Source organism: Lynx rufus, unplaced genomic scaffold (genome assembly GCF_022079265.1).
Source record: "Lynx rufus isolate CCGP_SWC_20201006 ecotype Redwood Valley unplaced genomic scaffold, mLynRuf1.p SCAF_23, whole genome shotgun sequence".
In the NCBI taxonomy this organism is placed as follows: domain Eukaryota; kingdom Metazoa; phylum Chordata; class Mammalia; order Carnivora; family Felidae; genus Lynx; species Lynx rufus.
Window position 1 is genome coordinate 21,935,185 of NW_025814838.1, and position 15,196 is coordinate 21,950,380.

At 55.9% G+C, this 15,196-nt stretch overlaps 1 protein-coding gene across 1 annotated transcript in view; it reads left to right on the forward strand.

Moving 5' to 3' along the window:
- The window catches only part of TRAP1 (TNF receptor associated protein 1), a 46,522-nt gene that overhangs the window by 18,867 nt on the left and 12,459 nt on the right, over nt 1–15,196 (forward strand). The window contains exons 2-11 of the mRNA XM_047087389.1: nt 2,208–2,372; nt 3,216–3,298; nt 4,278–4,418; nt 6,784–6,855; nt 8,768–8,928; nt 10,407–10,516; nt 11,063–11,136; nt 11,854–12,009; nt 13,221–13,341; nt 14,810–14,879. Of these exons, the coding sequence (XP_046943345.1) occupies nt 2,208–2,372; nt 3,216–3,298; nt 4,278–4,418; nt 6,784–6,855; nt 8,768–8,928; nt 10,407–10,516; nt 11,063–11,136; nt 11,854–12,009; nt 13,221–13,341; nt 14,810–14,879 (1,153 nt within the window). The remainder of the gene's footprint in view (nt 1–2,207; nt 2,373–3,215; nt 3,299–4,277; nt 4,419–6,783; nt 6,856–8,767; nt 8,929–10,406; nt 10,517–11,062; nt 11,137–11,853; nt 12,010–13,220; nt 13,342–14,809; nt 14,880–15,196) is intronic.

Below are 15,196 nucleotides of genomic sequence, written 5' to 3' on the forward strand. Positions count from 1 at the left end.
AATACCAGCCGGAAGCATTTAGAGTTGACAGGGTTGCGTTCAGGAATGAGTCTTCAGAATTGGGGAAATAACCGTTGGAATTGTCGCCGGAAGAGTGACGTATAGAAATTTAAGGGACAGATTGGAAGAAATGGGACTGCAGACAGGGAGACCCCCTCCAAGGCTTTTGAACCCATCGAGATGCGGGCACCGGGGGCTGGATGGGACAGCGGGAGTTGCCCTCGCGGCATGGTGGGGGGCGGGGGAGGGGGAGCCCTGATGAGTGCTACCTCCCACCTTCCCACTGGCAGAAGACTCCTGAGCACCACACCTCTGTCCCTTCCGGTGGCTAGGCGGTGGGGGGGGGGGTGCCAGTCAGCCCAGGGTGGAGGAGGAGGAAGGGGAGGAGGACTTCCGAAGGGCTGTTGGCTCCACTGAGGCCCTGGCTGCTCCTGTCTCTGATGCGCGACCCGCCTTGGGGCCAGACGCTCATAAGTCAGCAGGGCCCCTGTGGAACTTGAACCCTCATCCCGTCCTGAGGCTGACCCTGGCTCTCCTCCCTCACCCATTCCTCCTTATCCCAGTCCCATCAGTTTTCTCCCTAAGTCCTGCCCTGCTTCAGAGCAGGGGCCCAGCTTTTGTGGGGAACGCGTCCCTGGCAGGAGGCAGTGGGACAACTCACTGGGGTCATGGGGTGGGGAGGTGCTGCCTGGGGTCACGGGGGCTGTGTCACTCCTGGCTTGGTGCAGAGTGTTCACCAAACCCTCTAACCGAGTTGCATTTCATTCTAGGAGTGCCCCAGCTTTCTGTTCTTTCTTTTCTTTCCAGAGAATTACACGTTCAGACTTGTTGGAAATTGAGTATTTTCTGAATCAGAGTAGGCGTTTTCAAGGTGTTCTGCATAGAGATAAAGGCTAAGGTCATGTTATTTGTAAGTCTAGGAGTAAACTTAAAGAAAAGGCAAGTTTTTATACCTTGTAGGAACGTGGATGTTGATATGTTGGGCTTCGAACCCTCCAGGTCCTTTGTGGACATTCGAATTCATTCCTTTCTGACGTGTGTGGGACCCAGCAGGCCGGTGCATCTCATGTAGGTCTAGACTCTGACACGGGGTGTCTTGCGTTGTCTGACGTGTGTCCTTGAAAGCATCGGGCATTAGGCACCTCCTAACTGACCCCAGGCTCCGGCTTGGTGGCCTGGAGTCAGGTGAGCGATGCTGTCCTGAGGGGCTGCTAGTAAGGTGAGTTTCCTGCCCAGGAGCCTGGAGGCATCTGCGTTTCTGTGGTCTCCAAGGGCAGATGGCGCTGCCCACGCCAGGCTGCAGACCTCAGTGTCAGATAGGGGGGTCGCCTTCTTTCCTCACAGCGGTCCCTCAGTTGGCCATGCTGAGCGAGAAATTACAGAAAACTAATGTGAGACCGTGTGAGTCCCCTTCCTGATTACCAGGTAGGGGGGGATCATCTGCCGGTTTCTGGTTTTTAAATGTACTAATTTATAATTATTTACATGTGTATTTTTTAGTGTTTGTTATTTACATTTAGAGAGACAGCACAAGCTGGGGAGGGGCAGAGAGAGAGGGAGACACAGAATCTGAAGCAAACTCCAGGCTCCGAGCTGTCAGCACAGAGCCCAGCGCAGGAACCGTGAGATCATGACCTGAGCTGAAGTTGGAGGCTTAGCCAACTGAACGACCTAGGCACCCCCAAATGTACTAATTTTAAAAGAGTTTGGACAAGAAGAGAAGCAGTCAAGAAGTATTCTTTAGAACATGGTGAGACTGTTTCAGACCATTAATGTAAAAATTTGGATCCCTCTTAGGTGTATATTTTTTCCTCCCCCTTTTCCTGGGTGTCACAGGGTGAGGAAGGCTGGCCTGTGTTACTTCGGGCTCCTAGAGGGGCCGTGAGCGCCGAGGCGTGTCTGAGTCTGTGGGTTTGTGCCTGGTTGAGGCCTCTGCCTGCCTCGCGCACCTCTGCCCTGTGTTGGGACTCTTTCTTGGTATTTGATATGTGTGAGGCTGTGTTCCCAACACTTCGCTGAAACACCGACGCTGCTCAGCGTTCAGTCACTTGTGATTTCTCCTGGTGCCACTGGGTCTTCTGGGCAGCGGCTTGCCTCGGACAATTCCATGTGGGCACCTGCAGCAGCGGCCAGATGGAAACACGTCAGGGTGTTGTGTTTCCGGTGTCTTTTTCATGCTTGTTCTTTCCGCGTGTTTGTCTTTTCAGGAAAAGCCCCTCTGTGTCCTTGGCGGACCCCAGCCCCGTCCAGGAACCCCGGGAGAAACCTGGCTTCGAGCTTCCACGCCGCACGGCTCTTCAGCTCGCAGGCTGCTGAGGACCGGACGGAGGAGCCCCTGCACTCCATCATCCGCAGCACGGAGACCGTGCAGGGTACTGTGTTCAGCCGGCCGGGGTCCGCGGAGCCGTGGCCTCGTTGCTGGCCTGTGAGGGGAGGTTTTTGAGGCAGAAGCAGTGATTGGTAAAGCCACCCACTTGCTTCGGATGGAAGGTCTTCGTGGGAGGGAGGGTTCCCCAAAGCAAAGCATCGTCTGTTCCCGTCTTCGCAGGGACTCCTGACCGCCGTCCCGGTGTCTTGCCCCCCTCGGGTGGTTGCCCGGGAGTCCGCGGCAGGGTCCTTCCCCGGATGGGGATCTGGGGCACGTCTGCTCACGATCTTGGAGGCGGGATGGAAACTCGGTACTGGCCCTGCCGGCGCAGGACAGCCTCCGACGCCGTCCTGTCCGCTCCCGGGCCCGGGAGAGCAGTCTGTGGAGAGGGGCCATTTCTGGCTTTCAGATGACAACACCCACTGTGATATTTGGGTTAAGAAGTGAGGTTTTGTTAGTCTTCCGAATGATGAATTTGGAAGCCACAGTTCTGAAGAATAGAATGCGGGGTCTGGTTGGTAGAGGCAGTACGATTCTCACGTCCAGGCGCCTGGGGAAGTGCCGGCCTCAATGTTCCCTTGAGGTGGCCGTCCCGCAAGACAGGTGAGTGGCAGGAAGTGGAGGAGGCTCCCTTTGCCCCTTTCTGTGGACGGAGCGGACCCACTGGCTCGTTCCTTGCTGAGGCCTCCTGAGAGCCCCGATGGCTTGGTTTCTTCCTTGTTTGTGTACTCTTGTGAAAAACGTTTAAAGCTCATTACCTGAAACAGTTGTTTGGATGTTACGTAGCATATTCTTCCACGAAAATAGAAATTAAACTTTATTGGTTGTTTCTGTGATTCATTACTAGGTTCCATTTCCAAACATGAGTTCCAGGCCGAGACAAAGAAGCTTCTGGACATTGTTGCCCGTTCCTTGTACTCTGAGAAAGAGGTGTGGCACCTGCTAATCACTGCCAGCACAGCGGGGTTTTTATTTTTGGGGGTAGGGGGGGACACACGATTTTTATGCTCTTCTGGGGAAATGCTAGATAGTCTCTTAGCTGTGAGAACACATTAAATCTCGACAGGTCCGGATCTTAGCTACCGGCAAGAGGATTTTAACTAAAATCTATTCGGGTTTCACGGACAGATAGGCCCAGATGATTCTTCCTGCTAGATTGACTCTGGGGGTTAATTGATCTTGCTGATAGTTTAGAATCCCTTCCAGATACTGGCACGGGGGCCCTGCTGGGATTCGTTTCTGCGGTGGTGGAGTCGTGTCGTGAGGCCGTGGGAGGGAGACCCCACCCCTTTGGCGAGGGGGGCAGGGAGATGAAGCGGAGTGAGGGGTGACAGGCAGTGTGGCAGAGGAGAAACGGTCCACTGCCGGCTCGTTATTGCTGCAATGCAAAGGGGAACTTTGAGCACGATATTCCAAAGTTAAAAGGGACTTTTTAGGGAATACTTTCAAGCCTTGTTCTGTCACGCACTGTATTCAGGTAGCCCCCTGGCACCCAGAGGTGTGTCTGTGTAGGTGGAAGTGCTGTTTGAGGTAAAGGTGCTTTCTAGACACAGGTGGTTGGGCCCTGGGGCTCCTTCCTCCCCGCACATGCTCGACCCTCCTTAAAGCCATGGGTCCTTCTTCAAGGGTCAGAAGAAACCCAGGTTGGGGGATAGGTATTTGGACATCCCTGGTCAGGAGTCGAGTAAGAAGTGCTCACCCGGGGCTCTTAAAATTTGAGCTGACGAAACAGATTGATGCTTGACTTCGGGCTTGATTTTGAGGGTCAGAGTTTCCTCCTCAGGGCTGTCAGCGCCTTACATCATTTTGTGACCTGCCCCCGAGGACAGTGAGTTGTGTCTGAGAACGCTGGGGGGTCCGCACGCCGCACAGCTTCTGCGGCGCTGGCATCGTCCTTCCGTGTCCGCAGGTGTTTATACGGGAGCTGATCTCCAACGCGAGCGACGCCTTGGAAAAGCTGCGGCACAAGCTGGTGTCTGAAGGCCAAACGCTGCCGGAAATGGAGATTCACTTACAGACGGACGCTGAGAAAGGCACCATCACAATCCAGGTACCCTCCGAAGCGTCCTGATGCTTGTCGTGCGCGCAGGTCCTGCCCTTTTGTTACGCCTCTAGGCTCCAAGTGATGCGCCGACTGTCTTCATCGTTAACTGTTATTTTCATGTAGTGTAAAAATAACGCTCATTCAGTGTAGAAAATGTGGAAGACGCGGATAAGCCGAACAGAAGCAAATTTCAAATCACCCCATCATTCGAGGCTAACCACTGTTACCATTTTAGCGTATATCAATTTAGGTTTTTGGGGTCTGCATTTACTTACATATCTAAACATTTTTAAACCATACATGTATTTTCTATGTACTTTTTACATTTTCAACTGTGCTTTTTCTCTTGTAATGCAAGTTCCCCTCTGTTGTTATGTATTCTGTGGTACTTTTTTTTCTTTTGAGAGAGAGAGAGAGAGAGAGAGAGAGAGAGAACGTGTGTGTGAGACAGAGAGGGGCAGAGGGAGAGAAAGAATCCCAGGCAGGCTCCATGCTCAGCTCAGAACCCAACGACGACCCTGAGCTCATGATCTGAGCTGAAATCAGAAGCCCCCATGCCCAACCGAGTGAGCCCCCTGGCGCCCCCTGTGGTACTATTTTTAATTGCAGCCTGCCATTTGGATTAACAGTCTTGCTTTAGATGAAGTAATACTTTTGGCTCTTGTGGCCTTTTGAATATGTTCAGGTCAGAAAGAAAGGCAAAAGTGGGGGGCTTATCAGACAGAGGGCGTGAGGGACGTAATGTTGCCGAGACGGCTGCTTTCAGGGTCCTGGGATGATGGCTGGAAGTGCGGGAGGTGTGTCTGCGAGGCCGAAGGACGCGCTCCCGTGGGGTCCGAGCGGACGTGTCTGACGGGGACTTCCTGCCTCCACCCAGTGAGCTTGGTTTGGCCGCTCAGGACTGTGCTGGAGCACGTGCCTTGGGCTCTCTTGCTCACTCACTGCCTCCGTTCCACGTGTGTGCGCCTACTGTGCTGCTGTTGTTTAAAGAAGCTTTCTCGAGGAAAGACTCACATACGGTAAAGTTCACCAGGTTCAGGTGTACACATTCATGGAACCATGGTTCCATCATGATTTCCTCCCCCCAGATTTCCTTCTCCCTTCCCGGTGGTCCCTGTCAGCCGCTGATCTGCTCTCTGTCCCTTTGGCTTTGTGTTTTCTAGAATTCCATATGAACAGAGGTTGAGTCTCCCCTCTTTCACTTAGCATAATGCTTTGAGACGCATCCATAGTGCAGCACGTAGCAGTAGCTTGTTTGGTTTTACCCGGAGAAGTATTCTGCTCCGTGCCCGTATCACGGTTCATTCCCCACTCACCACTCGATGGGCACTTGGGTCGTTTCCATTTTGGGGGTGTTAGAGGTAAAGCTGCTGTGGACACATGTTTTCATGTCTCTTGGGTGAGTATGTCGGAGTGGGTCTGCTGGGTGAGTGTGTGTTTAACTTTGACTTCCCCGAAGTGGTCTCCTGGTTTGCATTCGTGTTAGGGGCGTATGTCCAGGGGAAGTCTAGCTTCCACACATCCCTGCCGACACCTGTTGTTGTCAGCCTTTTAAATTTTAGCCATCATAGTGGATGAGCTGTGAGTCCCATTGTGGTTAATTTGCATTTCCCTGATGATTGAGGGTTAATGCTGAGCATCTTCTCGTGTCTCTTTGCCATTTCTGTATATTCCTGTGTCCAGATTTTTGGTTCGTTTTTAGTCAAGTTGTTTTTTTCTGTTGAGTTGTAAGAGTTCTTCATATATTCTGGACAGAAGCTCCATATCAGATACGCGCTTTGCAGACACCCTTTTCCCATTCTGTGGCTTGCCTTTTTGTTTTCTTAGAGGTGATTTTTGTGAAGCAAATTGTAATGAAGTCCAGTTTATCACCTTTTCGTTCCCTCTTTTGTCCTTTCGGTAGCCTCAGCAATCTCTGCCTCTTCCACGGTCAGAGATTTCCCCCTGTGTTTTTTTCTAGAAGTTCTGCAGTCTTCGCTCCTGCTCTGGGTCTGCAGTCTGTTTGGGGTGTGGTGTAAGGGGAGGGCCAGGGTCGAGTGCCCGTGGCTGCCTGGTTTCAGCGCTGTCTGCTTTCCTTTCCCCCACCGAATTATCTTGGAACCTTTGTTAAAAATCAAGTACCACAGTCTGTGCAGCTGTGTTTGTGGACTCTGTCTCTTTGGTCTGTGTGTGTCTGCTAGTGGGGAGCGTTCTAGTGTGGCCTGGCCCATGTGACTAGAATTAATCTCTCTGATGACGTGTGGGGTGTGACTTCTCTGGGTCCTCACTGGCAGCTACAACTGATGCTTCTTGCCCCTGGGGCTGTCCGCCCGTGTCTGTCCCCGCTCCCCACGTGCTGGTAGCCCGGAGCTTAGCGTGCCTCTCTCCTCAGGACACTGGCATCGGGATGACACAGGAGGAGCTGGTGTCCAACCTGGGGACGATTGCCAGGTCGGGGTCAAAGGTAAGCCCCCGTGGCCCCATCCTCGGGTGCTGCAGCCGCTGCCCCGCTCAGGGCTCCAGGGTCTTTCCTCCAGGCAGCTCCGACCAGAGAGGGTAGGACGCCAGCTTCAGCAGGAATGTCCTCGGGTGCGAGCTCTGTGCTGGCGCTGTGGGAACACTGGGACGTGATTTCCTTGCCATCACGGGGACCTTTGAGGTGGTTTCTCTTTTTTGTCGATGAAGAGGTGGAAAATAAGTACTTTGCCCGTAGCTAGAAATCGGCCGACCCCAGGCTCAAAGCCTGTCTGTCGGAGTCTGGAAGGCACCGTTGTGCCTCCTGCTTTTCTCCAAATCCTTGCTCAGCGATTGCTTGAGCTCCCTCAGCTCGAGGCAGAAGGCCCGGCAGAGGTGGCGTCCTTCCTCTCCTGCCTGTCAGCACCGTTCACAGTAGTCCCATCTGCGGGCAGGCGGCCCTTCACGGCCCCTCTTTGGGGACAGGCGGGCGGGCGGTCACGGGGCCTCTGCCAGCCTGCGACCAGGGTGAGGTGGCCGTCAGCTGCCTGTGTACTTCTCCCTGGCGACTAAATGCTTTTTGTTTGTCTTGTGGGCCTAAGTGGTGCCTAAAATAGTCCTTTACGAAACTGCTTGAAATAGTTTAATTGTTGGTCCAAGGTGATTTGCAGAAATTCTACTTTTTTTTTTATTTTTTTTTAAATTTTTTTTTTTCAACGTTTATTTATTTTTGGGACAGAGAGAGACAGAGCATGAACGGGGGAGGGGCAGAGAGAGAGGGAGACACAGAATCGGAAACAGGCTCCAGGCTCTGAGCCATCAGCCCAGAGCCTGACGCGGGGCTCGAACTCACGGACCGCGAGATCGTGACCTGGCTGAAGTCGGACGCTTAACCGACTGCGCCACCCAGGCGCCCCGCAGAAATTCTACTTTTAAGAAACGTTACCATAACCGTTACTCGCCAACTACCCCCCACCCACCCCGGTCCGCATTACATCTTTGGTTACGTCCGTCCCTGTCAAGGAAAGTCTGTGCCCTCACATACGGTAGCCAATGGCTACACATGGTTGTTTGGATTTCAATTAAACGTGATATAAAACTTCATTTCTCGGGTGCAGTAGCCCCATTTCAAGTGTCCGACAGCCAAATGTGGTCCGCAGCCATCGTGGAACACTTCCTCCACAGACGTGATTCTGGTGATGAGTGTGTGCGTTTTACTTTATTTTTAGTGTTTATTTTTGAAAGAGAGAAACAGAAACAGTGTGAGCGGGGGCGGGGCAGAGAGAGAGGGAGACACAGAATCCGAAGCAGGCTCCAGGCTCTGAGCTGTCAGCCCAGAGGCCGACATGGGGCTCGAACCCACAGACCGTGAGATCATGACCCGAGCGGAAGGCAGACGCTCAACTGGCTGAGCCGCCTAGGCGCCCCTGTTGTACATTATTTTTAATCTTAGGAACGTTGATAACATGAGTTCTAAAAATCTAGTGCCTTCTGTACCGAATCAAAATCTGTATTTGGTGTGTACTGTTTCTGCATGAAGCTTAGAATCTGGGAGACACGCGGAAGGCACGTTTAGGCATCTCCCCACATCCCGAACTCCAGGGGCCACTGCTTTCTGTGCTCCACTCGCTCAGACCACCGCCGCCCCTGCACCCGAGGAGTGTGGCCCGCAGCCGACAGGCAGGCCTGTGGTTCTGAGTTAGACACGGACTCAGCGTCCCACAGCCCATCTGGGGTCCCTCAGCCGTCACTTCCCACACTGCCCCACGGTGCGTGACCTGGGGTGAAAAACCACTCGGTGTGATTGCGTTGAGGATTAAGTGTGACCTCCGCCTGCACTCCGGAACATCACAGGGCGTCGCAGACGTCTGTTCTCTCTGGGGAGGGGGCACCCTCCCTCTGACCAGCCTTCGCCACCACAGGCCTTTCTGGAGGCGCTGCAGAGCCAGGCGGAGGCCAGCAGCAAGATCATCGGCCAGTTCGGAGTGGGTTTCTACTCGGCTTTCATGGTGGCTGACAGAGTGGAGGTGTATTCCCGCTCCGCGGACCCGGGCAGCCCTGGTTACCAGTGGCTCTCAGATGGGTGAGTAAGTGAGAGCAGGCCTCACGTCACACACGGGGCCGCCCCAGGCGCGTGCGCTGAAGTGCACTTAGGCACACAGCTAAAGTGTTACCACTTCCCTTGGGAAGTTAGGGTCTCTTACCAAAATGCCAGTGGACCTTCGTGGGCTTTTTTATGAAGCCCGAACCTCAGGCTTTGGGAGCTGGTTCCTCCTTCCCTTGCAGATGGCCCGTGGCATGTGGGTGTCCCCTGTGGTGTGTGGTTTCAGAGGGCGGCCTGTCACCAGCTTGGCCTCGGGACCAGCCGGCCTTGCTGGACTTGGTCGTGCAGGAGCCCGTTCCTGAGTGCTTCCCACCTCGGACTCCCGGGTTTGGCTCCCGGGCCTGCCCGCCCCTCCTGTGCCACTCAGGCCCCAGGAGCTGCCTCTTAGATGCTTGCTTGTTCACCGGCCCGCATGGGGCCGTTAGCTGGAGGGTCCAGGAGAACCTCGAGACTGTTGGAGGAGAACGGCATCTTGGCCAAACGGAAGCGTGTACTTCATTTTTTTTTTTAAATGTTAATTGATTTTTTTTTTTTTTTTTTTTTTTTTTTTGGGACAGAGAGAGACACAGAGCATGAACGGGCAAGGGGCAGAGAGAGAGGGAGACACAGAATCGGAAACAGGCTCCAGGCTCTGAGACATCAGCCCAGAGCCCGATGCGGGGCTCGAACTCACGGACCGCGAGATCGTGACCTGGCTGAAGTCGGACGCTTAACCGACTGCGCCACCCAGGCGCCCCTGTTAATTGATTTTTGAGCCACAGAAAGAGAATACAAGCTAGGGAAGGGCAGAGAGGGAGACCCAGAATCTGAAGCAGGCTCCAGGCTCTGAGCTGTCAGCACAGAGCCTGACGTGGGGCTCAAACTCACGAACCGTGAGATCGTGACCTGAGCCCAAGTTGGAGGCTTAACCGACTGAGCCACCCAGGTGCCCCTGGAAGCGTGTACTTCATTAGCCCCAGATCTTTGTTTCCGGATCCTGCTCTCCCGATGGGAGCGCAGCCCATCCCCCTCAGTCACAGCTGAGGCTCCTGTGTGCCTCCCGCCAAGGAGATGTTCAGAGGAAGCGGGCCAGGATAGGGACAGGGTGCCTTTTGGGGGCGCATCCCCTCCTTTTGTACTTGGGAAACAGTTTCTCCGCCTGGCCTCTGCCAGAGGTTCAGAAACCGGGAGTTCACACGCGTCTGCGTGCATCTGCCCTTTCCACCCAGTGTCGCATGGCAGCAGCGGGGTCACTTCGGGTGACCCTAAACACCACGAGGGGGCGCCTATGATCGGGAGAGCCCCACGCCCCAGCCCCACATCCCACACCCCACCCCGGCAGCCTCTCTCCCTGGAGGAGACACGATGGGCTCAGAAACGGTGGCACCCAAGCTTGTCTTTCTGGGCATCGACGGTCCCAGGTGGAGGACTCGTCAGCTTTGCTTTGTGCGATTGGCTTTCCCTTTCCCACCTCTTAGCTCCGGGGTGTTTGAAATCGCTGAAGCCTCGGGAGTGAGAACTGGGACCAAAATCATCATCCACCTCAAGTCAGACAGCACAGAGTTTGCCAGCGAGGCCCGGGTTCGAGGTGAGTGGGAGTCTGGGCCACTGTGATGCGTGTGCGGCAGGCTTAGGGCGCTTCCGGGGTTGGCCGCCCAGGCCCGCCTGGGACAGAGCCCCTGTGGCTCCGTGCAGGACCAGAAGCCAGGCCCACTGGCGCGGTCAGGTTTTGTTCCGTCTTCCACCCTCGGTGGTCGTTCTCCGCCTGTGTAGAAGATGCGTCCCTCACCCCTCACCGAAACCCAGAGCGGGGGCTTCTGTGCGGTGGTCTTGTCGTCGTGTGTGACTGACGGCTCATCAGAGGTGCCGAGCGCTTCCCGTGAACTCTGTTCATGCCGCCAAGAAGGTGTGGGCGTCTCACGGTGGCCTGGGCCTCAAGACATCTATCTGCTTCCTTGCACTTCTGCTCACTTTGTGCAGGCAGGACAGTGTCCCTGCTGTGACCTGGCTTTCCACCTGTGAGACGGCCACACTGAGTCCTCCGGCGTGCTGTCACCCCTGCATCCACTTCCACAGCTTTTGCGTCCAGAAGCTCCCTGTGTTCATTGTTGTTTCACGTGTGTGTCTCTTCCAGATGTAGTGACAAAATACAGTAACTTTGTCAGCTTCCCCTTGTACCTGAATGGAAGGCGCATTAATACCTTGCAGGTGAGACCCTGGGCTGCATGAAGGGCTCAGGGGAGGCTGTGGGGACAGGTTGGTACATTTCAGGGCCAGAGGGACCGAGGTGGGACGGGGTGGCCCTGTGCCAGCAGTGGGGTCCCTTGCGGAAGGCGAGATCCCCACCCTTCTGTGCCCCGTCCTCGTGCCCTGGGTATAGCTCACACCGTGCAGTTCATTGGTCCTTGGTGCGCTCACCATCGCCACAGTCCCGTTTTAGAACATTCTCGCCCCAAAAAGGAACCTGCCTGCATTAGCAGTGACTCCCCATCTCCCCTCCCATAGCCCCCAACAACCACTCGTGTGCCTGTTCTGGAAACTTCACGTCAGTGTGGAATCAAACAGTGTGGCCTTATGTGTCTGGCTTCTCATCACGATGGTTCCAGGTTCATCCGTGTGAGCCTGTGTTGGTGCTCCCGTCCTTTTTACGGCCAGGTTCTGGTTCCACGACCAGGCCACATTTCTTTGTCCGTTTACTCAATCTGTTCGTGACATCCTGCAGGCCCGCGCACGTCCTCCGGGCTGGCCCTTCCTGACACCCCGTAGCGGGGAGGGGACGCTCGTTCTAGAACCTTTTGTGTGTCTTTGTGGGACAGCCCCCCTCCCCACGCTGTCTGTCCCACGGGGCTGGTCCTTGCCCAGCTCTGTGTGGTCGTGGGGAGGCTGTATCTTAGACGCCACGTCCCTGTGACTGTCCGCTTCCAGGCGGTCTGGATGATGGACCCCAAGGACGTGGGCGAGTGGCAGCACGAGGAGTTCTACCGCTATGTCGCTCAGGCCCACGACAGGCCCCGCTACACCCTGCACTACAGGACGGACGCGCCTCTCAACATCCGCAGCATCTTCTATGTGCCGGAAATGGTGAGGCCGGCGGGTTCAGGGCGGCGCTGCGAGTGCTTGTCTGCTGCTCCTTGGGGTGGGGGCACCGCCCAAGGTGACCGCATTTCTCAGCAGCGCTGGCACTTTCCCTGAAGGGGACAGATCACAGGCATCACAAAAACTAACTTGGCAGCATCAGAGTAAAAGCAGAGCCCCCGCCTCCGGATGGATGAGCGCAGGGGGAGGGGTGTTGCGCATGCTGTCTTGGTGGAACAGAACCGTTGGGCGAGGGGCCCCGGGGGGGGGGCCCGCAGGGCAGGGGCGCCATGGCGCTCTGATGACTTGGTGGGCACTCTGTGCTTGCGCTTGGCCCTTAAACCCCCTGGCTCGCAGTAGCCTGGTGAAGGCTCTGATGAATCCTGTAAACAGGGAGACCTGCCCGGGGGTTGGAAGAAGTTCCTGGTGTTTTTGATGGCAGCCCCCACAGGTCCCAGGGCTACCCACTCGGGAAAGTACTGTGAGACTCGGTGCTGAGTTCCGCAGACCAGCAGCCCCAGCGTGTCCTGGGGTTTTGGGGAGTGTAGATCTCAGCCCCGCCAGCACCTCCTGAATGGAGCCTCCGTATTAGCAGGATCCCAGCGTGGTGTGCGTGCGGGATGCAGGCCCCACAATGCTGCTTTAGAGCAGAGGTCGGCAGATGGTTGTGACTAGTTTGGGCTTCACAGGCCCCGCGTGGCCTGGAGCGCTGCCCCCAGGAACCGCTCGCGAGCCCGGCTGTGTTCCGGGAAACTTGATAGCCCCTACAGTTCGGATTTCGTGTATTTTTCACATATCATGAGATAGTCTCGTTCTGCTTTCGTTCCCAACCATTTAAAAATGGAAAAGCTGCTCTGGGGCTGCACAAACCAGGTGTTGAGCTGGGTTTGGTCTGTGGCTATTGTTTGCTGGCCCCTGACCCCTAGCACGTTGGCTCTGTTCACAGGGACATGCTGGTTGTTGCTTTTTATGTTCTTCAGGGGGAATGGGTGGGGGGCAGCGGCTGCCCACAGAAGTCCCATGCCCTGCTCCCCCTGCCGAGAGCCCGTCGGGGTCCTTCCTAGGCTCTTCCTCTGAGTCACCACGTGTCCCCCCGCAGCTCCTGGCACAGGCCTCCTTAAGAAGGGGTGGCTCTGAGTTGTCCTTCGTGCTCCCACATGACATCGTGGGTTCTGCCTCCTCGTGGGTCCCTAACACTGCTGTTTCCTTGTCCCCAGAAACCATCCATGTTTGACGTGAGCCGGGAGATGGGCTCCAGCATTGCGCTGTACAGCCGCAAGGTCCTCATCCAGACCAAGGCCACCGACATCCTGCCCAAGTGGCTGCGCTTCGTTCAAGGTACAGCGCTGATGCCCGTGTCCGTCGTGTGAGTCGAGGCCCCGCAGCCCCGGGACCGAGCGGCTCCCCGTGCGTGGCCTGGGGTGCCGACCTCGGCAGAGAGCGCTCGTCTGCCCTGAGCACCGGGTCGCGGTGGGCAGCCACGGTGGCAGGCTAGGGTAGCTGGGCAGACCTGGGGCGGCCGTGGGAAGCTGCTTAGCTCCACCCAGGAAACTTCTTCCCCTCTGCAACCACCACGTCTTGGTTGAGGTGGGGCAGAGTGACAGAACACGTTTAATTTGAATTCTTGTAAGTTTCAGGCGTTTTTTATTGTGTTTTGTTTTGTTTTTTAATGTTTATTTTTTGGAGAGTGCGGGGGGAGGGGGGTGGGGGGAGACAGACAGACAGACATAGAATCCAAAGCAGGCTCCAAGCTGTCAACACAGAGTCATCTGGGGCTCAAAGTCACAGACTGAGATCATGACCTGAGCCACCCAGGTGCCCCCTCCCCTTTTTCTTTAAAGTTTATTTTGAGAGACAGCATGAGCAGGGGAGGGGCAGAGAGAAAGAGAATCCCGAGAAGGCTCCATGCCCAGTGGACCCCGCTGTGAGGCTTGATCTCACGACCTTGAGATGATGACTAGAGCTGAAAACAAGTCGAACACTTAACTGACTGAGCCATCCAGGCACCCCATGAGTTTCAGGTTTAATGTTCGTTTTTGAGAGAGAGAGAGAGAGAGAGAGAGAGAGAGAGAGAGAGAGAGGGAGGGAGAGGGAGAGGGAGAGGGAGAGGGAGAGGGAGAGGGAGAGGGAGGGAGAGAGAGAGAGACATGGAGTGAGAGAGAGAGACACGGAGTGAGAGACACGGAGTGAGAATGGGCAAGGGGCAGAGAGAAAGGGAGACAGAATCTGAAGCTGGTTCCAGGCTCTGGGCTGTCAGCACAGAGCCCGATGTGGGGCTCGAACTCATGAACTGTGAGGTCAAGACCTGAGCTAAAGTCGGACGCTTAACTCCCTGAGCCACCCAGGCTCCCCGAGCGAGATTATAGTTTTAAAAAGAATTCAGCACCTAAACCTTCGTGTCACCTTAGCACACGACCTGCAGAATGCCCACAGTATACTTAGGGCTGTGAACACAAAATCCAGAAGTGGTCTTTAGAGTATCAAAACGATCCTGAAATCTCAGCAACTGTTCCCCCAGCAGAGGCCCCCTGGCCTCACCAGCTTCCTTCTGGTCACGTTGCCACGACTTGGGCTGTGTGCACGAGCTCTGGGGCATCAGCAGGACTCGGAGGGGCCGGCGTTTGGTGCCCCAGTGAGTCTCCCCACGCTGTCCTTCGCCAGTTCGCTGTCACACACGCATGGTCGGACTTGGTGTCAGGTTGGGAGGGGGAAGGGGAGGCCTGGCAGGGAGGCGGAGGGGTGTGCAGGGAGGGCCGGGCGGAGCGCGGGCCCGGGGACGGTCCTGATGGGCCTGTGTCTCCCTCAGGCGTGGTGGACAGTGAGGACGTCCCCCTGAACCTCAGTCGGGAGCTCCTCCAAGAGAGCGCGCTCATCAGGTAAGCCGCCGAGGAAGGGGCAGGGCGGGCGCCTGCGGGAGACGCAGCCCCCTCAGCGTGCTCGCCTTGACCCCCGAGGGGCCCCGGCGACTTCCAAGGGGCGGGGAGCAGAGAGCAGCGCTGCCGCGGGACTTGGCCTGGGGGGCCGTGTGTTGGGGGGAGACGTGCCCTCCCTTGGTGGCCGTGACAGGGGAGACCCCAGGCGCGCTGCATCTGAGCTGGAGGAGGCAGAGAACAACCACAGAGCCAGGAGAGATCTGATGTGTTGGTGTGCAGGTGACCCTCTTGTGGAGAGGTCGCTGTGGAATCCCTCTGCG